Here is a 26,346-nt window from a genome sequence, read left to right as displayed (position 1 = left end):
ATGCACACCCTGGGAGGCAATAGGTGATGACTCAAGTACTTAGGTTCCTGCCACCCACATAGGACACCCAGATTGATTTTTAGGCTTCTGGATTCAGCCTGGTCCAGCCTTGGCTATTGCAGGCATTTAGAAAGTAAGCCAGCAGATGGAAGAAATTGCTCTCTTTCTTTCAAAGAAATAAAAAGAAAATAATAATTAAGTTTTTTTTGTTTTGTTTTGTTTTGTTTTTGACAGGCAGAGTAGACAGTGAGAGAGACAGAGAGAAAGGTCTTCCTTTGCCGTTGGTTCACCCTCCAGTGGCCGCCGCGGCCGGCACACCGCACTGAACCGAAGGCAAGAGCCAGGTGCTTATCCTGGTCTCCCATGGGGTGCAGGGCCCAAGAACTTGGACCATCCTCCACTGCCTTCCCGGGCCACAGCAGAGAGCTGGCCTGGAAGAGGGGCAACCGGGACAGAATCCGGTGCCCCGACCGGGACTAGAACCCGGTGTGCCGGCGCCACAGGCGGAGGATTAGCCTGTTGAGCCGCAGCGCCGGCCAATAATTAAGTTTTTTAAGGTATTATCATTACTAGATATTTTTCTTCTTGTCCTGTGGATATCTTAATATTTTATTCCCTGTTCTCTCACTACTTCCTCCCAACGCTGTCTACCCAAATCTACTTTTTCCTCTGTTCCCTGTCTTTGTTGATCAGCTCAGATCCCTTCACCTGAAGTAGTTATACCATCCTTAGTTTTTATTCATTTTCCCTTATTAGCAGATTCTCACTATCTGAATCTCGTCACATCTCTTTATGGAACTTGTCCATTTTGTCTGCCTTATTTTTAGACTGTGTGTTCCATGGAGAATGAACCTGAGCCCTATCTACATTATTTTTGAATCCTTCCTTACACTTTGCATAGTCTCTGGTATTTAGGCATTCAGTTAATGCCTGATAGGGACTGGCATTGTGTTGCAGCAATTAAGCTACCATCTTCAAGATGCTGACATTCCATATGAACACCAGTTCAAGGTCTAGCTACTCTGCTTCCAGTCAAGCTCCCTACTAATGCACCTGGGAAAGCAGCAGAAGGTGGCTCAAGTGCTTAGGTCCCTGCCACCTAGGGGGAGTCCTGGGTGGAGTTCTAGGTTCCTGGCTTCAGCTTGGCCCTGCCCCAGCTGTTGTGGCCATTTCAAGAATGAACTAGCAGATGGAAGATAATTCTCTTTCTCTGTGTCTCTATCCTCCCCTCACTTCCTATAAATCTTCCTTTCAAATAAATAAATGCACCTTTAAAAATAAAATAAATGCCTCATGAAAAAATAAATGGCGAGGCCAGCACTGTGGCATAATAGGTTAAGCATCTGCCTGTGGTGCCAGCATCCCATATGGGTGCCAGTTCAACTTCTAGCTGCTCCACTTCTGATCCAGCTTCCTGCTAATGTCCTGGGAAAACAGTAGAAGATGGCCCAAGTGTTTGGGCCCCGGCACCCAAGTGGGAGAACCAGAAGAGGTTCCTGTCTCCTGGCTTCGGATCGGCCCAGCTCTGGCTATTGCAGCTTTCTCTCTGTCTCTCCCTCCCTCTGTCTGTAACTCTGCCTCTCAAGTAAATAAATAAATCTTTAAAAAATAAATAAAAAGATAAAATTTTTAAAAACAAATGGCAAACTTTTCTTTAGAATTCCTACAAACATATTATATATTAAAAGAAGTTTAAAATTTTATGTAATTAGATTTATTTTGGAAACTTAGGTAGAATGCCTTAAACTTAACAAATTTGAAAGATAAAATTCAGCTATTAATAAATTAAAACTTTCAGATTATCAGAAATGGAATAAAATGGTGATTACTAGAGGTTGGGGGGGGGAGAGTTGGGGAGAAGATCAAAGAACACAAAATTTTCATTGGAAAAACTAAGTCAAGAGATTTTACTCTACATTGTGGTGACTATAGTTGACAACAATATATTGTATACTTGAAAATTGCTGAGTAGGTTTTAAGTGTTCCTACCATAAGAAAATTGTCTGTGAGATAAGGGATATATTAATAGCATAATTTACCCTTTCCACAATGTATACATATATCAAAGCATCATATTGTACAATATAAATATATCCAATTTTTATTTTTTAGTTAAAATAATAACACAAAATAGTATGACTTTAAAACTTCTTAAGTTGGGCCGGCACCACAGCTCACTAGGCTAATCCTCCACCTGCAGTGCTGGCACCCCGGGTTCTAGTCCCAGCTGGGGTGCCAGATTCTGTCCCGGTTGCTCCTCTTCCAGTCCAGCTCTCTGCTGTGGTCTGGGAAGGCAGTGGAGGATGGCCCAAGTGCTTGGGAACTGCACCTGCATGGGAGACCAGGAGGAAGCACCTGGCTCCTGGCTTCGGATCGGCTGGCGCGTTGCGGCCACTTAGGGGGTGAACCAACGGAAAAAGGAAGACCTCTCTCTCTCTCTCTCTCTCTCTCTCTCTCTCTCTCTGTCTCTCTCTCACTGTCTAACTCTGCCTGTCAAAAAAAACCACAAAAAACCTTCTTAAGCTGGAAAAAAATCCCTTCTTTCATCAGTTTACATTAGTGGTTAAATCTTTGTATCCTTTGATTAACTTGAAAGTTAAAGTTAAAATTTTATAAAGTAAAAAAAGTTCCATTTTTACCTTCTTGTAAGCTATATTGCTTCAAATGTGATTTTCTATGTGGTGTTTAATTTACTTTATTAAAAAAATGTGGACTTGTTTCTTAGGACTAAGTAAATATGTTGGCAGATATTTTGAAGGTTAGGAAATTAATACAAAAGTCTGATTCAACAAAATGTTAACCTTTTCTTTTTTCTTTAAAAATAAGATTTTGTCACCCCAAGTTATATCCAGAGAAGTATTAGAAAAGATTGTCCAGAAGTCTTAGAAATAATTAACTTCCTAGAAGATTACCATATTCCCTTTCTGATCAGCTGATTCCATGGAACCTAAGAAAAAGCAAGTTTCCTTCTATTTAAAAAATGAAGTCGAGGGGCTGGCATTGTGGCACAGCAGGTTAAGCCACTAATTGGGATGCTGTCATCTATGTTGGAATATTCAAATCCTGGCTGCTCTGCTTCTCATCCAGTTTCTGCTGATGCATCTGGGAAAAGCAGAGAATGATGGCCCAAGTAGTTGATTCCCTGCCAGGGAGACCAGGATGGAGTTCCTGGCTCCTGGCTTTCGCCTGGCCCAATCCCTGCTGCTGAGACTGTTTGCAGAGTAAACCAGTGAATGGAAGATGTCTCTCTCTGTTTTTCCCTCTCTTTCATGTTACTCTGCCTTTCCAGTAAAATAAATATTTTTTTAAAAAAATCAAGTTGAAATTTTTATTGTTATGTATACTTTATTAATGTATTAGTTTTCTACATCTGCCGTATCAAAATTTCACAAACTGAGTGGTTTAAGAACAGAATGTATTCTTTCACAGTTCTGGGAAGTAGAAGTACTAAATCAGGGTGTGGCCAGGGCTCTGCTTCCTCCAAAGCCTCTTGTGAAGAACCCTTCTTGCCTCTTCCTAGCTTCTGGTGACCCCAGAAATCCTGGGCTTAACTGATGCCATGCCTCCATCTTCACATCTTCATATTTTTCTCTGTGTGTCTGTCCAAATTTTCGTTTCTCTCTTTTTTTCTTTTTAGAGTTTATTTATTTGAGAGTAGAGTTACAGAGAGGGACAGACAGAAAGGTCTTCCATCCACTGGTTCAGTCCCCAAATGGTCGCAACAGCCATTGGAGCTGGGCCAATTCAAAGCTGAGAGCCAGAAGCTTATTCTGGGTCTCCCACGTGGGAACAGGGGCCCAAGCACTTGGAAGGCCTTATTCTACTGCTCTCCCAGGCCTTGCCAGAGAGCTAGATCAGAAGAGGAGCAGCCAGGACACAAACCGGTGCCGGCGGCAGAGGCTTAGCCTACTACGCCACGGGGCCAGCCCTCTCTTTCTCTTATAATGACTTCAAGTCAGTGGATTTAGGGCTCAACCTTAACCCAGTGAAGCCTCATTTCAACTTGTGTATATTTGCAAAATATACTATTTCCAAATAAGAATACAGACATAGGTACTGGCAAGGGTTAGAACTTGAATTATCTTTGGTGGTACACAATTCAATCCATAACAATTAGTTTTTGATATACTATAAAAATTACATTCATTTTTTCCTGATTCTCCAATATCTATTAACTTTCTTAAGCTACATTAGTCTAATTATTATTTCATCTTTAGGTTTTAAAATTTAATTTTAGTTAAAAATCTGGTGAAAATCCAACAACTATGTTTTTTCAGTTGATGAATTATAGGTCAGTAAAAGCTTGTGAGAATACAAAATTGCTAGTATAAACATCTGAATAGACTAAGGGTATATAATTGGTGTTGAGTTGTTACATGTGCTTTCTCTTGAAAAATAATTGAGTATTTAACACTTAAATCTCTATACCATTTAAAGTTTCCATTGATAATAAAAGTACAACCTCAGCAAAATAATTGAGGAAAAATCATGTCCAGGTTTAATTTTAACACATTATAACAGACATATATTTTTAGATAATACTAAGAACCAATGGAGTAGGTTTTGTAGTGGCTATTAATTTACTGTAACATTGCAGTATTTATCTAGATCACAAACTTTATTTTAGAAACTAAAGACTAATCTGAATGCTTATATGGTTGGACTCTTGCTATCTGTTAAGTTTTAACATTCATTTTCTAATTCCTTGTTTTTTATGTACCAGACTGACTTTAAAGAATACTCCTTAACTTTCCCAACCCAGTTTTTTGATAATATCACAAATACTACACCCCTAAATGCTAGAGTATATGAATTGTAGGAAAGAGATAAAGACAAAAATTTAGCTTCGAATACTGCAGCAAATGCGGAAAACTTAAATAGGGTCAAGAACAAAGAAAAGTCAGAAGAGGGAGCCTTTTTTCCTGTGTCATCTTTTTATTTTAATGCTACATAAAACAATTTGGAAAAGGCAAGTATGAATTGCACTATATGAGATACTTTAAACACCTGCTGGTGCCCTTTTCACAATGTGCCAAAAGCTCTCTGTAGAGATATATATCTGCAGACTTCTACTAAAATATCTCCTAGGCAATGGTTAACAGTTTTGATTTGTTGTTTTTCCAGTTTGGAAGTTCAGTAGTATAAACTTTCCTCTATGCTAGATAATTGCTTTAATCTACTTTTCTTTCATATTCTCTACCTGGTTTATTTTAATTTCTATAGCTTCAAATCACTAATTTTAGACTGCCAATGAACTGATGTCTTAATAGCAGCAATAAGAGAAGCTTTGGAAAACAGTTTTTTCTCAGTATCATAAAAATAAGCCCAACAGAACCTCCACCTAGTATCTTCTTGAGTCTAACTGGTATTGGATCTGACCACGGATGTTGAATGTCTAAAATTAAACATAGGAGAGTAACTACTTGAGCCACTGTAAATAAATTGTTATAATATTTCAATTTTTAATTTTAAATCAACTGCCATGAGGAACATGGCAATTTTTTTTCTCTGATAAGCACAGAGAGGTGATTTTGAAAGTTTTGTTTTCATAAATGAGTTATTCTAATACTTTTTTTACAGTTGATTGCCAGTTTAAAATTTCATACCTCAAATTTCATTTTAGTTAGTGTTATCCTCTCTCGCTGTGTCTTTTAGGTATGCTGCTCCAATCAAAGAATGGTTAACATATTTGAATGTCATTGCCTTTCTTCCCCTCAGCCTTTAATGAAATGTTTGATAACTTGGCCAGAGTCAAGAACAGAAAGCTTATGTTACTCAGCAGTTGGTTAATAATTTGGATAGCATTTTATACATATGTTAAGACGGTTAGCAAATCAAGCTTTCTCTGTGTATTTTCTATATTGCAATCTACTCTAGTATCCCACTGAAAAGTATACAAGTAACCATTCCAAAGTCAAAACATGAACTTCTGTGTTCCCACATTTTGTGAACTCTTTATCTGTATATTTATAATGTGTATTTCTTGACTATATTTTGTCATCATGTACATTGCACTTGTTTGAGTGAAATAGGTTTTATTTAGTGAATATATTCTAAATGGGTTTTTCAGAATTTGTTCAGTTATTTGGGTTTATAATGGCAAGGTCTTTGGACTAAGAGTCAAGCAGTCTTAGGTTCTGGTCCTGCCTATCTGTGCCATCAGGTAAATGGTAGTTTACATTTTATATAATGTCATGTTAGATAAACTTAATTTCTGGAAATAAAAACATATGAATTAAAAATATTTGAATTAAAATATTCCCTTTTTTCCTTTTATTTATTTGAGAGGCAGAGAAAGAGCAAGCACATACTCAAGTGAGCTTCCATCTGCTGTGTCAGTCCCCAGATTCCCCCAACAACCTGCTAGAAGTTCAATCCAGGTTTCCCACATGGTAGCAGGGAACCAATTACCTGAGCAATCACTGTTGCCTCGCATTAGCAGGAAGCTGTAGTCTGGAGCTAGAGCCAGGACTCAAACACAGGTACTCCAGATACAGGATCATGGTGTCTTAACCAATGTCTTAACTGCTAGACTAAGTGCTAGCCTCAAGGTGGTCCCTTTTTTAAAGAAAGGGAAGACATAATGTATTTGTAAATGAATTGAACTCAAAATGCATCAGATACAACAATTTCTTTTTAATATAAAACAATCTTGAGTTTTATTCTTCCCTTGGATACCTTTTTCCTTTGACAGCTCCTTAAATTTAATCCTAAATATCTTCCAGGATTTTCTAGGAGAGAGATTTTGCACACTGCATATGTGTATTGTATATGCTTTACACCGTATTGACTACTGCCCATCTGCTTATTTCTCAGGGACCAAGAACACAGGCACTGGTGAAAGTGGCTCCTTTATTGTAAAAAGATAAATTTTATGGTCTCTATAGAACATCTAAGTTTTCACTGTGCTTTAGGATATGATTCCCTAGATGAGTTTAAATATAATCTCATATAAAGCTGTATAATCTTGGGATGTACTAATTTTTAAATCATTTAAATACATTGCACTTATAAAATTATTGCTATTATACAATGTTCAGTAGGAACATATAGAAATTATATATTGAATATCACTTTTGTAATAAGAGGACACTGCTCTGTTCAGTCTCATTTACTTACTAAGTGCTACTATTGTAGCCCCTAAGTCACCCCTTTGATGGAAGTTAGCTTGAATTATTCTATACCAGTGCTTAGTGTAAATCAGCCGTGTTAAGTAAAAGAAACAAAGAATACTGACAAGTTCATTGTAATAAATTATACTGAAGTTTATTTAAAAATGCTTGCCTAATGCTATAAAAATAACATTTTAAAATTATTTTATCAGAAAAGTTTACAAGTTTGAAATGTACTTTGGATTTGTAATTTTAAAAATATTAGCAATGTCTTTACTAGTATATTCTGTAGGCAAAACAGCTACAGGTAGATTGTAGATAAATGACTCAAACTTAAAATAGAAAATCAAATCCATGTCTAAATGAATTTTTCTTTTACAATGTTTATATGTATACTAGAATTGTGTATTTGTGTGACAATAGGTATATTTACCTGGATTAACATTTAAAAATTTCAAGGAAAAAAGGCATCTGGTATAGCAGTTAAGACACTGCCTGCATCTTAGATTAGAGTGCCTGGTTTTGGAGTCCCAGCTCCACCCTGTGGTCCAGCTTCCAGCTCATGTTCACCCTGGGATGCACAGGTGATGGCTCAAGAACATGGGTTCCTGCCACTCATGTAGGAAGCCTGGATTGAGTTCCAGCCTTCTAGCTTTATCCTAGCCCAGCCTGGTTGTTGTGGGCATTTGGAAGTTAAACCAGTGGATGGGAGAACTCTGTTTCTCTCTCTTTCTTCACTTCTTTTCAAATAGATACATTTAAAAAAATTTTAAATATTAAAGTTTCAATATCCTGCCATATATTAGTGTCAATTCTTTAAGACTGATATATTGCCTTGAATATTTCTGGACTTTGCTTTTTTTTTTTTTTTTAATGTGAGATTTATTTTAATTATTTGAAAGACAGAGTTACAGAGAGAGAGAGAGACAGAGAGCAGAGATCCATCCACTGGTTCACTCTCCAAATGGCCGCAACAGCTGGGGCTGGACCATACTGAAGCCAGGAGCCAGGATCTTCAGGGTCTCTCACGTGGGTGCAGGGTCCCAAGGACTTGGGCCATATCCCACTGCTTTCCCAGGAACATTATCAGGGAGCTGGATTGGAAGTGGAGCAGCCAGGACTCGAACTGGTGCCCATATGGGATGCCGGTGTCCCAGGAGGTGGCTTTACCTGCTACCCCACAATGCCAGCCCCTGGACTTTGCTTTTGAATGATTAAATTCTCAAAAACTCTTGAATTAGCTCATTCTTTAGTGGCACTTTTATTAAATTTGCCTTTTAAAAATGTATTTATTTATTTATTTATTTGAAAGGTAGAGGATGACAGGCAGACAACTGAGACCTCCTCCCCTGTGGTTTACTCCCCAAATACCTGCAATTGTCGAGGCTGTCCCAAACCAAAGCCAGGAGCTAGGAATTTAGTCCAGATCTCCCATGTAGGTGGCAGGGACCTAAATACCTGCTGCCTCCCAGGATGTGCAATAGCAGGAAGCTGGAAGCAGGACTCAAACTCAAAGCACTGCAGTATGTTTGCATGTTTTAACTGCTGTGTCAAACACCTGCCCTATAAATTTGCTTTTACTTAATACAAGGGCACTTCCAAAGGTTAGTGGGAAAATGGAATTAAATGATGTTTTTAAAAATTATTTATTTATTTTTATTTGGGTGCCAAAATTTGTTAAATCAGTGAATGGTTTGCTCAATCATTTTTCCATGAAATTTTTGATGACCCCCTCTTATGCATGGACTTAAAAAAAAAGAAGGTATTTTCTGGCACCATAACAAGCTTATCTATAATTCCTATAATATATACATATATTATAGGTGTGTTATCTGCTTTCTGTGTTTTCTGCTGCCTTTGAAGCTTAAGCTTAGGTTAATTTTATTTTGTTTCATTTTGTCCCCCATAATTCTGGCATGTGAGAGGCATACAGTTTAGAATGATAGAGTTGGAAAGTACTGAGAGATTACCCAGAATCCTGCCTTCAGCCTACCAGTAATGTTCACTAAGTAAAAGTCTGTCAATACCTGACCATTGGCTTTCTTTAAATCTAGCTGGCCATAGTGCAAAGTGAGTAGAAGATATTTGATTATTTTTAATATAGATATTTTTAAAAATCTCTTATCCTTTGAAACTATTTTTATTACCCTTTTTATCAATTGAAGCAGCAAGGAATATGTTGTTGAATCTTAAGGAATACCTCTTAAGAACATAAAACCCTTGAAGTACTAATATACTAACGAATAATAAAGCTTTTTAAAAAGCAAGCTTCTTTATAAATTACTTTGAATATTTTCTTTTATGGTAGTGAGTAGGTAATCTTAATTGCATGAAGATGGTATTGATAAAATGTTACTTCTTAACTTTACCTTTTTGGTACTCAGGTTTAGAAGGTTAACTCTGGTCATACCTCGGTCAATTGCTTGTTTGGATTATAGTCATTTTTTTGTATTGGCAATTAGTAGTTATTGATATCTTAGTTCTTGTTAACTACAGACTTTCTGGTATACATAAGTATTTGTGGTTGAATTTAATGGATATATGTATTCCTAGATTTACTCAAAAATCTTAACATGGAGATACTGACAAAGTTCTTCATGGCACTAGTAGTGTTCATTCTGTAGTACTACAAAGAAGACAGCTTATATTTATGTTGTGTGTGTTACCATTTTCCAAGTACTTTGATTTTTTTTTTTTAATTACAACCCCACAAAGCAGGCAGGACAGGTTTTTTATAATCTTCATGTGGGAGGGGAAAAGTGAGGCTCAGATCAGGAAACCTGCCCTAGGGTCACACAGAGGCAGGGTCAAAATGTGATCCCAGCTTTTATGTTGAATTCCTCTCTATTATAGTGCATGCTTCTCTGTGTGTTCATCTGCCTTATCATGCCTGCAAGAGTAATACAGGGATCAGAAACCCTAATCCAAATGACTCACTAAATAATCTCATCTGTGTGCCTACTGCTGTGCTAAGTCTTATTATAGTTAAAAAGATGGTATATAAGCCTCATTTTTTTTCAATAATATGCAACTTGAGATATTGCACATTACTACTTCTCATAGATACAGACCATCTTCTAACACCCCTACTCTTGTGGACTTTTTTCAAATTTGGAAAAATTGGTTACTTGTTAATACAGATAGTAATAAAGAAGAAACACCTTTTATGACACATTTAAAATTGTTGTAGTAGAAAAACCTGGAAAAATGTTATTTTTATTCTTAAGTAGAATGGCCTCACTATTTTAACCAGGAGTGTTCTTGTTCACATTTGTCATTTTGGCTTTACAGCAGTTAGAAGAAAAGAGTGAGGATCAAGAAGACAAGGAATGCTTGAAACAGGCAATAACAGCTCTGCTTAATGTTCAGAGTGGTATGGAAAAAATATGTTCTAAAAGTCTTGCAAAACGAAGACTGAGGTGAATATTTTCACTTTTTAAAATATCCTCCTTTTCAACCTGAATATTGTGGTATAAATTCAGGGATCCCGGTTTCCTCTTCAAGTAAACAATGAAGAAAATAGTTTTAGTGACAAGCTTGGTCTTTCAGAGGAAGTGACATCAAAGCCAAGAGAATTTGTTATTGTTTGAGAAACCTTTCATATTTGTGCATTTTCCTTGCTTACTCCCAGACAAGACCTCCTGAGAATCAACTGGTAAGCTAAAGGAGAGATAGAGCAAAATGTCTTGGGTAGATTTATGTCAGCATCATTGTTTCTGTCAAAGTAAAACTAGTCACGTCCATTATTTTAAGGATTATATAACTCGAGACATTAATTCAGATAACATTGCTTCCACTTTCCTAATTATAATATATGCTATATGTTTTTAGCTTTGGGTCTTTTCCATTTCAGCATTTGTAAATAACTTACTTTAATCTCTTAAATTACCTTTTTTTTCCCACTCTACTGGGCTACTTTTTAGTATTTGTCATTCTAAATATTTAGTAGCCAAAGTAAAATAATCATTCTGTAGCTGAATTTATGATGTAGTTTTGTCAGTAGTCATTGTTTTCAGAGTGTTGAAAAAAATTTCTGTGTTGCTGTAATTTCCAAAATTGTGTAATTGTGTAACACTAATATATTTGGAGAGTTGGTGAATACCTTACCAGTGTGACTTTGTAAAAATATATTTTATACTATCCCTTGTTTACATGAACTCTAGATTCTCTGTCATCTGTGTACTAATAATGTCATTTCCTTCATCCTAGTGAATCTGCATGTCGGTTTTATAGTCAGCAAATGAAGGGGAAACAACTAGCAATCAAGAAAATGAACGAAATTCAGAAGAATATTGATGGTTGGGAGGGAAAAGACATTGGACAGTGTTGCAATGAGTTTATAATGGAAGGAACTCTTACACGCGTAGGTGCCAAACATGAGAGACACATATTTCTCTTTGACGGCTTAATGATTTGCTGCAAATCAAATCACGGGCAGCCGAGACTCCCTGGTGCTAGCAATGCAGAATACCGTCTTAAAGAAAAGTTTTTTATGCGAAAGGTACAAATTAATGACAAAGATGACACCAGTGAATACAAGCATGCTTTTGAAATAATTTTAAAAGATGAAAATAGTGTTATATTTTCTGCGAAGTCAGCTGAAGAGAAAAACAATTGGATGGCAGCACTGATATCTTTACAGTACCGGAGCACCCTGGAAAGGATGCTTGATGTAACAATGCTACAGGAAGAGAAGGAGGAGCAGATGAGGCTGCCTAGTGCTGATGTTTACAGATTCGCAGAGCCTGACTCTGAAGAGAATATTCTATTTGAAGAGAACGTGCAGCCCAAGGCTGGAATTCCAATTATCAAAGCAGGAACTGTGATTAAGCTTATAGAGAGGCTTACATACCATATGTATGCAGGTAAGACATGGGAGGCTGGCTGTCACTGTCATTTCCTCCTTCAAGCTGATCTTTGCTGTGGGTTATTGTGCCCAAGATAGAAAACTAACAACCACCAAAGGCCTCTGCATGATGAAAAATACCTCCATTTTTTATTTCTTCGAAATTTTACTTTTTCTACCAAATCTACATACATTATTTTTACCACACAGCACTGATGTTTAAAATTTCCATTCCTAAACCTATTAAATTCAGCAATCCAGGAAGCCATTTATATTGTTAGTTTAGTTGTAGGTGTGTTTGGGGTTTTTTTGTTTTGTTTTGTTTTGGGTTTTCCTTTTTATTTTAATAGCTTACTAAAGAAAACAGTTTCAGCTTAGCAGGGCAGTTTTTAAGACAAACTTGTCTAAACCATCTAGGATGATCGCTCTAGGCAGAATCAAGACGAGATAAAGAACAAATGTAATGATTCGTTTTTCTAAGTAATTTTATTGCTTCTAATGACAGGCTGTTCTCTGGCCTTCAACTTCTCTACAAAGCAGCGAGTTTGAAAATTGTAAAATAGTGTAGCACTGTGGTGTTTTGAAAAGAGCACTGAATTTAGTGCTTGATCACAGCCCCTTAATGTCTCAGACCCCTGGCTTCTAATCTCAGAATTTACACCGTTTTTAGAAAGAATAAATGAAATACTGGATATCAAAGTTCTTTGTCAATATAAGTGCAAACTTATTTTCACAGAATATGATTTAAAATCAAATGTAGCTCCTATAAATGCTGTTCTTAGTATTTGAATGTAAAAGTTAATCTCCATGCCCATTCTCTGTTTAAATATATTCCTATTTAAATATATTCACTATTTCTAAGGAATGTGTGTTTCTAGGGAAATTTTTCTTCTATTTTTAAAATCCTAAAAATGGATTTTCAGATGTCTCTCGAAACTGTTCTTACTAACTTGCTTTAGTAAAGAGGAATAGTAGTCAACAGTGTTAATCTGTTCAATTTATTAAATGTATAATCAGAACTACTTAAATTGCCTAGGAACTATCAGGGTGCATTGCAAGAAATGAAATTAAGTTGAAATAGTATTTTTTTAATCAGTGATTTCAGAGTACGTTATAAACAAATCATTTCATTATCTCTGCATATCTCTAGAAAAATATGCAAGTGTTTGGTTTGTTTCAGTTTCAGTTTGTATTTGGCCTCTAGTTATTTTGCTGGCCTTTTTTATAGTTTAAAAAAAAAAATAAAGTATTTCCCACAGGCTAATTTTAAAAGCAATTTGGATTCTCAGCACATACCATTTGGTTGTAGAAGGCAGTAGCCGTGACATATGTTAAATGTTTTGACAGTTTAGTCTGGGATGCCAATTTTGCCATTACTTTTCATCTAGAAACTTCTGTATCCAAAATATTCATTTTACTGGCCAAAAATTTTTAATAATAAAGCACAGGAAAGTGAAATAACCAGCTAACACTTTCCATGAACAGATTATTATCTTTTTTACAAAGAAAGCTGTTTTTAAGGGGTACAATTCACAGTAGTTATTCTGAACTACCTCTTTAGTTGATCATCACCAACCTTCTATGTATTCTTTGTAATATATAAACACAACTATAAAAATGTTTATTAAATGACCCAAAATTTGGGTCCACAAAATATTTATTTCATTGCTACCTCTTAAGGCATTTTTAAGGTTATGAAAGTTAAAATTGCTCTTCTTGCCATATTATCCTGTTTTTAAAGTCTCTAGAGAATTCACAGAAGTTTTAAAATATAAGAATTCTCAACTATTCATTTCACCCTAAATACTTTTGTTCAGTTTCTTGGACCAATTAAAGTAAAATCCTTACATTTTTATATATGTTTGAAGATAGTTTATGTATTTATTTTTGTATAGACCAATGTAAGTGGCAACCATTGAAGATGACTTATTTATGTTTACTATCAAGTCAGTGGTATTTTGATTGGAAAACACCTTTAAATTCTAAAACATTTAACCTCATTGTTTCTGTAAGGCTTGGTTGTTAATTATGAAAGTTTTCTTTAAATGCTGTATTTCACTGAATTAATTAATGGGTATTAATAAGCACTTACAGAACCACAATCAAATATTTCTTTTCTAGCAACTGTACATTTTATTTATTTTTGATTGAAAATAATGAAATTTTGGATGAAACTTTAAAAGGAACCTAACTTGAAAAAACTGATAGCATTTATATAGTATTGGCAGTCTTCTTTTCTTAATGTGTACAATACTAGCCCAAGTCTAGAGACACAGTAATTTGTAATGGCTCTATTGGTTACTTCTGACAATTGCTCTTTTTTATATTAGATTTTAGCCTTTGAATAGAATAATATTTGAATGGTTTTACTTATAATTAATATAACATGTTTCTAGGTTCATAGTATTTTGCCAAAGTTAAATATATTGAAATTTAAATGGATGAGACTATTTTCCCCTTAAGTTAAAGTTTTCTTAAAAAAAATTCCTTCCAGTAATTTCTTGAGACATAAAATGCCAGTGTTGGTTTTAGAAGTGCTATGGCTAAGGTTTTTGTTTTTTGCCATTTTGACATGTTTTCTGTTCTGCTTCTTTTAAAGTTTAGTTGAATATTTTATGTCATAAATATGTTAATTGGTGTAACTAGAATCTCCAAGTAGTTTTCATGGGTTGTGGTTTATGGTACGCACAAAGTAGTAGCATAGTTAAGTAGTAGCATATTTGGGTGACTATAAGGTCTTTTTTTTTTTTTTTTTTTTTTTTGACAGGCAGAGTGGATAGTGAGAGAGAGAGAGAGAAAGGTCTTCCTTTTTGCCATTGGTTCACCCTCCAATGGCCGCTGCGGCCAGCGCATCTCGCTGAACCGAAGCCAAGAGCCAGGTGCTTGTCCTGGTCTCCCATGCGGGTGCAGGGCCCAAGGACTTGGGCCATCCTCCACTGCCTTCCCGGGCCATAGCAGAGAGCTGGCCTGGAAGAGAGGCAACCAGGATAGAATCCGGTGCCCCAACCGGGACTAGAACCCAGTGTGCCGGCGCCACAAGGCGGAGGATTAGCCTGTTAAGCCACGGCGCCGGCGACTATAAGGTCTTTACTGAATTTACTACTGGTAATTTAGAATGTGTTTTTAATAGTACATCTATGAGCTTGTAAAGCATGAAAGCAGTTATCTTTAAGGTCTCTTCTAGCTGAAATGAACTTTGAATCCTCACTACAGTGACCACAGATCCAGTTATTTGTTTTAAGAATGGTTGGTCTGCTCTTCTCTCACCTTTCTTCAGCCTCCCCAAAGAAAAAAAGGATTTTTGGTTTGGTTAGTTAGTTAGCAGGTATTTTTATTGAATAACATACAATACAAGTTGTGGCTTACACTGAAACAAAAAGCTAAATTTAACTTGAATACTTTTATTATGTAGAATTATAGTAAAAGACATTATATGTAGTACATGATAATTAATAATATGATACCACTTAAAGACATCTGTTAGATTATTATAGGCTGGTCAGACATTCAGGAAAAAAAAAAAAAAAAACAAGAGAAACTTGTTTAATCGAACTTAACTCATACTTCACTTGGCTTTAGCCAATTCCATTCTTCAAGCATTTTAACAGTAATTTACAGAATGGAGCTGTTGCTCTCTAGTGCTAGAGGTGATGTCCAAGCCCTCACTTTACACCTAAAAACTCAAGGCCCCTGAAGTTTATCTGATTTTCCAGAAATCATGTCATCACAGTTAATTACAGAAGGAGGACTGGAAGTTCAGTTTCCTGACTCAGTATACTTTAACCATGTGACACTGACTCATATGAGGTGAATTTTCTTCATTATTAGAATATGATACAGTTTTTTATTATGTGTGTTGAATAATAAAAAGTAAGCGAATTACTTGGTTTGGCTAGTTTGTTTCTGGGAAAATACAAGTCTATGAAGGTACAGTCAGTGTAATTTTTTCTTTCTTACTGAAAGAGGTTTTGGGTAATTCTGACTATAGATAAAGTTCAATTTTAGTGTATAGTTAGATATTGGTTAACATTTTATTTTTTGACAAAGCCCAATCATTAGTCCTTTTGTGCAATTCCATAAAAAGAAAGCTTTCTGGAAAAATTAAATTTAGGTAAGTTAGAAAGTAGTGAACTCTCGCCTAAAAGACTGCAACAGGATCTTATGTGGGACCTAATTTATAACTTGTCTTTTCAGATTCAGTGTTTGTGGACATACAGTAATACACTAACTGCATCAGAACTTTGAGAGTCATCCAAAATGCTGGAGGGATCGTTATCCTGGTGGACAGTTCATTCTGCATCTAGTAGCAGTAGGAAGAGAGTTCTTCCTTAGAGTAGTGCAAGCAGAGAACAATGTGCACAAAGAAAAGATGTTGAGAGTAGGATTTCACCTCACAGAGTTGTTGTGGGCAATAAAATACAGGTCAACCCCTGAAACCCAAACAATGTGGGTAGAGAAATGGTTGGTGGTGTGTTCAGCTGGGTAGTTTATTTTTAAAACATGAGATGACTTCTGGCTAAGGGTGGTAATTCAGAACTGACATTATGTGGAAAATAAAGCTTTTCATATTGAAGTATGGGAAAAAGATGTACATCCATAGTAAACTTCTTTTACAGAGGATACTCTGTTTAAAGTACTTACTGTTACTTTGTCTTTGTTACTTTTGAGTATATGAAATACTCAAAAACCTGCATTAGACTTCTTTTGAGTTTGTGTCCTACATAAACTCAGTTTGGGTGTTTAAACTTTTTTTGATCTTTTCAAAAATTTTTGATCTGTTGGGCAGTGTTGTTCTATTTTTAAACTCTCTGATTTTTTTACAAGCGTTGTGCGTCAGCATAGCGTCTGTTTCCTTTTTTAAGGAATTCAAAAGTGATTGTTTATAAGTCCTTGTTGAGGAGTTTATTGTTCCTTGTAGCTTGTTAAATGACTGTATTAAAGGGAGTACTATCACATGAGCACACATCCTGATTAACAGTGTTTCTCTGTGGTGGTTGGGGGAGGGGTATTCTTTACATAAACAGCTTTTTCACGTAATTAATATTTCATAAATCTCATTGACCTTATCAAATGTCAGTCAAAATAGGGACACAAGTAAAAGGATTGGGTTTGTCTCCTCAAATTTAGTACGCTGTATTCTGAGCACTAATGTAGATATATTCTGCGTTCCTTGGATTTTGAAGAACTGTGCAGTAAAATAAAGAATGATTTTATATGTAGTGAATGAGAGAGGCAGCTAGAAGGCCAGCAGATAGTAATACAGCTCATGTTTGAAGTTGTCTGGACCCTGACTACGTGACGTTGGCAGGTTTTTTTCTGAGAGAGGTTGTATCAAGAGAGGGAAACAGAGAAGCTAATGAAGATTGTGAAAATCTTTGTGTAGGGATTTAAGAGTCAAATAGAAGCGTAATGTGGCCTGGATTGCTAAGGAAGAAAACGCTGCAGAGAACATTTTTGTTTGCCTACTGAAATCCATGTTACGGGGTTCATTTTTGAGAAAGAAGGTTGTGAAATCACCTCCATAAGCAGCTGATAAACCAAAAAGGGAGGATATCAAAACAAGCCATTTAAAATTTTTGCTATGAATATTTGCTCATGCTTATGTTTTAAATCAAACTTAGCATGGTTTTGCCTTTATATGAGTTTGCCTTCCATTTGTCTGAAACATTACTTCATAGTATATGTAGATAATTGGTGCTCCACACCAACAAAGGCAGTGTATCTTAGTTTTTATCATTGCCTGATCAATGAAAGTAAGTACTTTCTTTGCTAGCAAAATCATACAACTTGTCCTTACTGGGAGATATTTTTAAATTACCAAATTATCTTAGCTCTTTGCACCATCAGTAAGATAAAGTTCTCCAGTGGTTAGAATGACACGGTATATGTTATGGTCATTGAAATAGAGAAATCAATGCAATAAAAATAAAAATAATTTCTGTAATATGTATTTTTCATGTAAAATTTAAAATACAGGTATTATGTCTTTATTAGCTTTCCACTGCTTTATATCAAACATAAATCTATAATATACATCCTTTAAGATATTTTTCCAAAGTACTCACTTGAACTTTTGCCAAATTTTCTTGGTATATTTTTATTTTCTGTTGGATTTTTCTCTTTATCAAGACTGCTCTTACTTCCAGTCAAGTTAAAAACAACTTAAACTTGAGTCACCTTAGAACCTAATACAACAGTGATTATTGTTAATGCCAGCTCTCAAACTCCTCTTCTAAATACAGTGTACAGAAAGGTACAACTGCTACTTCCTAGAATCTAGAAGAAGGCTTATCAAGAGTTATAGAATCATAATTAGACGTATAATTTTTCAGTGACTTTCTGGTACATTTAGCCAAGATTAATAGGTACAACTACATTCTGAATTATTTATGTAAATGTCTATCATGATCATATAATTCGTGGATTAATTCTTTATATTTAGATCTCACAGTTCTGGAAACCTTACGTGATCCTTTGATCCAGTAAGGTTACGTAATACGGTAGGAAAAAAAGCACCAAATCAGGGTTACATGATCTAGGTTCAGGATGCATGTCTACCATTCCACTGTGTGGCCTTAGATACGTCTTGGTTACTTCTCTCATCTGCCCTCATATGGAATAAACTATGTGAAAGGTCTCTGAGAACATTACATAACAGACATCAGAACTACTGCGATCCCATTTGACTGATGTGGCACCGAGGCACATTGTGGCTTTCCCAGCATTACCATCGATTACCAAAGTTCTAAAAGAAGATGAAAAGTCCACTTTAAAATAGTTCGCCTTTAAAAATAACTGGGTTTTTAAAAACATACCTTAATTAATTTAGAACTGGTTTGTATCTCATTTTTCAACTTAAAATTATCTTTTGCTAATCCCATACTTTTTAGCTTTACTTAGACATGGATCTGGATGTTGGTTTCAATTTTTAGATTGGAATAAACTTTTTTAAGGGGGAGGGCACACCCTAAATTTGGAACACAGTTCCGGGATGCTTAGAGCACTCTCTACTGAGGATGGGCTTTCTCTCCAACAGCAATAGCTCAGCATCTCCATAGTGGCCACTGTTATTGCTTCCTAAACATGTGCTGTTTTGAGTAGCCTCACCTTACAAATAGATTTGCAGAACAGGAAGAAGATTCTTGAAAGGGAGGATTGTGATGAAACCGATAAAAATCTCTGTTTTAAAATCTTGTACAGCCTTCTGTTTTAAAATCTTTTCTTCTGGATGAAACATTAGTCTTTAACTTTTGAGGATCTCTGTAACTGAAGACAAACAATAAAATACCAACAGAGAGGAAATTATTAAAGGATTAAATGTATTTAAATTACTTTTATCAGTAACCCACTTTAGCTTCAGAAAGAATAAAGCTAGGGGTAGGCATGGTGGCTCAGTGGGTGTCTCATATGGGTGTCTGAGTCCCATATTGAAGTGAAGTGCTGATTCAAGACCTGGATACTCTGCTTCCAATCCAGCTTCCTGCTAATGCATCCTGGGAAGTAGATGATGACTTAAGTGCCTGGGCCCTGTCACCCATGTGGGAGACCCAGGTGGAGGTCCTGCCTCCTGGCTTCAGCCTAGCCAGCCCAGATCTCCCATTGGATGGAAGATCTCCATCTTATCTGTCTGTCACTCTGCTTTTCAAGTAGATTAAAACAAACAAAAATTAAAAAAACTATAAAGCTAAAGAAAGGAATATTTAAAACCAATGTATTTTTATTCTGTATATTTTTGTTTAACTTAAAAAAGTAATATTTTTACATTCAAGGTTGTCTGATATTTAAATCAGCTCATTATCTTTTAAAAATTATTTATGTATGTATTTGAGAGGCAGAGAGAGCTCCCATTTACTGGTTTATTCCCCAGTTTCCTGCAATGGCCAGGGCTGGGGTAGGCCAAAGTCAGAAGCTGGGAAGCTCAATCCAGGTCTCCCACATGGGTGGCAGAAACCAGTTACTTGGTTCATCACCTGCTGCCTCTCAGGTTACACATTAACAAGAAGCTAGAATTGGGAGCAGAGCCAGGATTCAAACCCAGGCACTCCAATATGGAATGCGTTGTTCCAACTGGCATCTTAACTGCTACGCCAAACACCTGCCCCTAGTTCATTATCTTGGTAACCACAAATACCAATAGATTGGAAAGAGGTTTTTGGTTTTGTTTTGTTTTTTGAATTGATTGACTGAGTTTTTGAAAGGCAGAGTTAACACAGAGAGGGAGAGGGAAAGGGAAAGAGGAAGTGATCTTCATCCACTGGGTCACTCCCGAAATGGCAGCAATTGCAACGGCTGAGCCAGGCTGAAGCCAGGAGCGTGGAATTCCATCTGGGTTTCCTGTGGGGATGGCAGGGGTCCAAGTACTTGGGCCATCCTCTGTTGCTTTCCCAGGCACATAAGCAGGGAGCTGGACTGAAAGTGGAGTAGCCAGGACAAAAACCAGCCCTCATATGGGATGCTAGCTTTGCAGGCAGCAACTTAACCTGTTGTGCTGCAGTGCTGACCCCAAGATTTTTGTTTTGTGATAAATCCATGAGTTTGCCTTTTAGTAGAAAAGTTGATATATTAGAAATATTTTAAAGCTAAAATATTTTAGCTTTAAAATATTTAGAATCAATCTAAATAGAAATTTTCCAAATACATTCTGATTTTGCTAAGTCCGTGCTAATAAAAGGCAATGCATATCTTTTAAAATATTTTGATTCAAAGTGTTTAGCCTAGCAAAAATAAAGGTGTTCACAACCCTCAATGAGATATCATTAGAGTTTACTAGTCCATAATGTAAACAGGAAAAAAAAACCTGCTTCCAGAAGACACAAGCAAATGAATTTTTCTCTCTTACAATTAAATACAGACCTTGATGAAATTCAGTTATAGAAGTGAGTGGTGTTTTGTTTCCATTATGGGAAGAAATGTTTCCCCCTCTTTATGCACAAGTCTCTTGTGTTGATGACGGCAGCCCTTCTCCACAATTAGGAGAATACTGTTAGGAGAGGAGGGAGGCAGGCAAGCCTGGAGAAATTATCACACTCAGTATGCCTCTTGTTTCAACTTCATGAAAATATGAATGCAAAGTGTATCCTTTCATGTAAGGGACTGGAGACTTCCTGCTCTTGGGATTAAACTCTCATTGTGACCACCTGATACTTAAAAGGAATGTGAGGTTGGGAAGAGGACAAAAAAACATATACTAACAGTAATAGTTTGAGATGCTTATAGATAAGCCTTTTTTTTTTTTTTTAAGCAGTTCTAAGTAAGACCTCTGGCCAATAAAATAATTTAGAAATTATGGTTAACTTAATCTGTTACTTTATGACTGATTTCTACTTGTGTTCTCTTGTTAACATGATTTAAAGAAGTCTGGATAACTAATCTGGATGTTAGGAAAAGTAATGGCGGATTGCTTGGCCTTTGTCTACCAGGGAGATTACTGGTGATGCTCTGCAATTCTTGTAGCAGGGGGGAGCCGGGCTCCATGCTCTGGCTTTGCCTTTCTTCTTTGCACATTCTCTGACCAGTGATGAGTTTAAGGCCAGTTGGTCAGAGTGTGCAGAGGGCAAGTCATAGCTGATAACAGTATTTCAATATAAATGCTTTTTGCCACTAATTTAGGAAGCACTAAAGCTAGCAGTGCCTTACAAAGTCCAAGGCATTCTTTCTATGTGTTAAAACAATTTTAGATTTTAAAATTGATATTTGATCTTTTGGAAATGTGAATAATAGCTTTAATCATTCTGAATTAAAGAATTTAATAAGATATTTTTCCTTTTTCTTCTTAGATCCCAATTTTGTTCGGACATTTCTTACAACATACAGATCCTTTTGCAAACCTCAAGAACTACTGAGTCTTATAATAGAAAGGTCTGACAACTTAAAAATGTTTAATCTTTATTTTTTGAAAGAGATTGAGCTAAGATTTTATATGTTTCTCAGGAATATGTTAGATGAGCTTTAAATTGCAGATCATGAGCAATTTTAAAATATAATCATAGTGTTAGCTTTGATTATTTAAACATAAAAATACTATTTTTTAAATATGGAAACTCAGTATTTGGAATGTCAAGTTAAAGGACTGTATAGAAGTGTATAAATTCAACTCTGAAAATTCAGGTTTTTGATGATTCAGATGTTTTAGAAGTTTCCAGATGTATCACATGTTGAGTAAAATGGAGCTTGTTGATTAATAAATACTGTAATGAAGAAAAGTGTTTCAAAGAGCAGTGTACTTTTTGAGCATTACCCTTAAAAATTATTTAGAGTAACCTTGCAAATCAGAAAAGAATATCAGTTCTATAACTTCATAGTCACATTTATTAGATTTTACATATATTCTTGATTATGTTTCTAGTTAGTCTTATCTATTAGCAAGTACCAATGTCTTTTTCTGAAATTTAAAGTAATATCATTAGCCTTTACATTACAGAAGGCTCACTTGTTTTCACTAATGTGTATATCCGTAGTAATTTTTTCCAGTATTCTCTTGATTGTGCTGCCTAGTGCAAAGGTTTGTGGATTTCTATTTATACAATTCAGTGCAAATAGTATTTTCATCAACTTGTTCTATTTTATATTAGGTTTGAAATTCCAGAACCTGAGCCAACAGAAGCTGATCGCATAGCTATAGAGAATGGAGATCAACCTCTGAGCGCAGAACTAAAAAGGTTTAGAAAAGAATATATACAGCCTGTACAGCTGCGGTAAGTTGAAGTCTGTGAAGACCTTTCCCAAGCAAGGAGGTGGTAACAAATGAAATGAGTGAATTAAGAGGAATTATCAGAAATCATTGTGTGAGTCTTAATTAACATAGAATTTTTAAAGTGTTAAGCCACTGGTAAGATTATTTAACTTGATAAGAGTTGCTCTGTTTTTATTTGTACCACTCATTGTGATAAACTTTTATGTTTGAGTTTGCATGTAATTCAATTCTGTGTTACTACCATAGAGTATTAAATGTATGTCGGCACTGGGTAGAACACCACTTCTATGATTTTGAAAGAGATGCAGACCTTTTGCAGCGAATGGAGGAATTTATTGGAACAGTAAGAGGTATGATTTTTTTTAAAGTGCCTTATTTTCTATGAAATGAAAGAACCATTATGGTAACTACCAATTGATGTAATTATTGCTCAGTGTTGAGATATTCATAATAGTGCCAGCACAACCATTTGAAAAAATTAAAAATTTTCATGAAATGACATTCAGACCTACAAGTTGCTCAATAATCAATCACTGTGTTGACACAAAATATTTCCATTTAGCATTTTAGAATTGCTAAGAAGATGTCACAATTTAAACTAAGTCACTTATTTGTAAGTATGTGTACCCAAAGACATTTAAGAACTGTTGGCCACTATAACACTGCTAATGGAGGCTGAGTGGGCCACAGTTAAATGAAGGAGAATCAGAGGCAGCAGAACATTTTAAACTGAGAGTCTACTTCTAACACCGCCACTAGCCAGATAAAGTGACTGTGATGGTTTAGACTTCAGTTTCCTTATCAGAAACATAAGGAGCTAGGTTTGATCATCTCAAGGGTTTCTTGTCTAGTTTTAAAGATTCTATGGATATATGACTGTAAGGATGTCCCAAAGTTATTTTATTTCCATGACATACTCTAAATAAGAATCAGAAAATAGCAGGTTAAATAAAATACTTTCCTGTAGAGTACAAAATTGCCATATGAAAAATCACACTAAAATAAGGAATCCATTCTCCAGCATTGTTCAGTTTATAAAATGCAATGTTAACTAGATTAATAGTGTATATGAGCTATCCTTGTACATCTTGTGATTTGTGTGGAATGCACATTTTTAAGGGAGAATAATAAACTAATATTTTGAACTGAAACTCAGAACAATAGAGATGAAAAATTTCTACAAATAAGTTACTTTCTAATGTTATTTAGAAAGGATCTGGAAAAATGTATACACATGTTTAAAAAAGTGAGATTGGGATAGGGGGTGCCAGGAAAGGATGAAGGGGAGAAATGTACAGTTTTTATTTGTTCATTGGAACTTTTTATAGCAAAAAGATTCAGATTATCACTTATGTGATTTTAAGCCATTTTTTTAAATATTGAAGAGTATTTAAATATTATTTAAAATGTAATGTATTTCAGGTAAAGCAATGAAAAAATGGGTTGAATCTATCACTAAGATAATTCAAAGGAAAAAAATTGCAAGAGACAATGGACCAGGTCATAATATTACATTTCAGAGCTCACCTCCCGCAGTTGAGTGGCATATAAGCAGACCCGGGCACATCGAGACTTTTGACCTGCTCACCTTACACCCAATTGAAATTGCTCGACAACTCACTTTACTGGAATCAGATCTATACCGGTATGTAATTTGACATTCAAACTGAAAAACCATTTTGAAAGTATCAATTTTTAGAATGGCATACTGGTTTCTGCCTTATTGGGTTATCACAAGACATGAATAAGATAGGACACATAATGTCAGGTAGTAGGGCCTGGCAGGTACTCCCTCTTCTTTCACTCCCTTGGCCCTTCTTGCTCTGTCTGAATTTATACTTTCTCTTTTTCAGCAGTCAGCCTTAGTGGGTGAAGCTGGTTCAAATCTTGGCATTACCAATTGCTACCTTGGTAAACTTGGGCAACTCTAACCTCCTTTTTTTATCTTTATTTTTTATTTGACAGGTAGAGTTATAGACAGTGAGAGAGAAAGAGAGAAAGGTCTTCCTTCCATTGGTTCACCCCCCCAAATGGCTGCTATGGCCAGTGCGCAACACTGATCCAAAGCCAGGAGCCAGGTGCTTCCTCCTGGTCTCCCATGTGGGTGCAGGGGCCCAAGCACTTGGGCCATCCTCCACTGCCTTCCCAGGCCACAGCAGAGAGCTGGACTGGAAGAGGAGCAACCGGGACTAGAACCCAGCGCCAGCCCTCTAACCTTTTTAACTTTTATCCTTCTACCCCTTAGTTACCTCAAGAAGAAGCCAATGAATAGCACCTTCTGTAGCTGTTGTGAGATTTAAGGTGGTCAATGTATATATGATGCTTAGCACACTGCCTAGCATAAAATTAAAACTTCATCATTGGTAGCTACTGCTGTTGTTATAATCTTAAGTCATGGCTAGTTGTAGCCTCTTGTAGCTTATTCTACATTGAGACAACTATCATCTCAAAAATGTCTATCTGACTTTAAATGGAGACTACTTAGAAAATCTTTTATTTTTAAATAACTAAATGAGAAAAGAAACTGTATTTATGGATCACCTTCACCCAAAGAACATAATATTCCCAAAGTTATGGTCTTGGAATCTATTTTATTTATTTCCCAATGCCCCTACCCGCCAGAGAAAGAGGAGGCTCTTTTGGACTGATGAATAATATTTGTTAGTGCTGGGACAGATATGGGAAAATCTCACACTTGCCCAGAGCAAAATGTTTTTTAAAAATCCAGAGAGAAAGATGCATAATAAATTTTTGGTTCTATCTTGTTTTCATAGACCTTTCTCTTGTGTAAGAGAAAAGTTTTTGGTAGGAGTATAGTTTTAATTTATCTCATTTATTTAATAAAATATCTTCATTAGAGGGAAAGTTATTAGCATTTATAAAGTATATAGCATTTATGTATTGATTATTTTAGAGCTGTGCAGCCATCAGAATTAGTTGGAAGTGTGTGGACAAAAGAAGACAAAGAAATTAATTCTCCTAATCTTCTGAAAATGATCCGACACACCACTAATCTCACTCTGTGGTTTGAAAAGTAAGTATTCCTGACATTCCTAAAATATAGCTGTATTTCAGTGCAGTTTTATTTCTATTAGCGTCATATCTTTTTGTTCCTCTATTCCTCCTTTCTTTCACATTTAGTGAATATTTTTCTAATGTACTATTTAATTTCACTAATTTTTTTTCCATTTTTTCTTTTGAAATTTTCTAGTAGTTGACTTAGGGCTTTACATATCTATCTTATTAGAATCATCTTCACAGTTGTAGTAGCTTAATTCCAATGATACATCGGAATATTTTAATTCATTTATAGCTGTATTTCCTTTCTCCTCTTTTTGTGATGTTGTAATACATAATAAGCCTAATTAGTGATGGGAATCCAACAGAACATTATTGTAATTATTGTTTTACCATTTGCTGTCCTCCTTTTAGCCTATTACAACTTTCCTCTTACACACCTCTGTATTATAGACCCAATCATACATCTATACACATTATTTTATACAGTTAGAACTTAAATCGATTAAAAAGAGAAAACTTGTACATGGTAGTTTGTTTTTGTTTTTTGTTGTTTTTTTTTACAGGCAGAGTGGACAGTGAGAGAGAGACAGAGAGAAAGGTCTTCCTTCCATTGGTTCACCCTCCAATGGCTGCCGCGGCCGGCGCACCGCGCTGATCCGATGGCAGGAGCCAGG

At 35.8% G+C, this 26,346-nt stretch overlaps 1 protein-coding gene across 2 annotated transcripts in view; it reads left to right on the top strand.

The window, feature by feature from the left end:
* Positions 1-26,346, top strand: part of SOS1 (SOS Ras/Rac guanine nucleotide exchange factor 1) — a 126,072-nt gene that overhangs the window by 73,737 nt on the left and 25,989 nt on the right. For both annotated transcript variants that reach the window (XM_062209308.1, XM_062209307.1), the window contains exons 9-15: positions 10,404-10,531; positions 11,322-11,977; positions 21,735-21,816; positions 22,530-22,652; positions 22,898-23,001; positions 24,074-24,296; positions 25,566-25,685. In XM_062209308.1, the coding sequence (XP_062065292.1) occupies positions 10,404-10,531; positions 11,322-11,977; positions 21,735-21,816; positions 22,530-22,652; positions 22,898-23,001; positions 24,074-24,296; positions 25,566-25,685 (1,436 nt within the window). The remainder of the gene's footprint in view (positions 1-10,403; positions 10,532-11,321; positions 11,978-21,734; positions 21,817-22,529; positions 22,653-22,897; positions 23,002-24,073; positions 24,297-25,565; positions 25,686-26,346) is intronic.

The sequence above is a fragment of the Lepus europaeus genome, chromosome 13 (assembly GCF_033115175.1).
Source record: "Lepus europaeus isolate LE1 chromosome 13, mLepTim1.pri, whole genome shotgun sequence".
Taxonomy (NCBI): Eukaryota; Metazoa; Chordata; class Mammalia; order Lagomorpha; family Leporidae; genus Lepus; species Lepus europaeus.
This window is presented reverse-complemented; position numbering and strand designations above follow the sequence as displayed.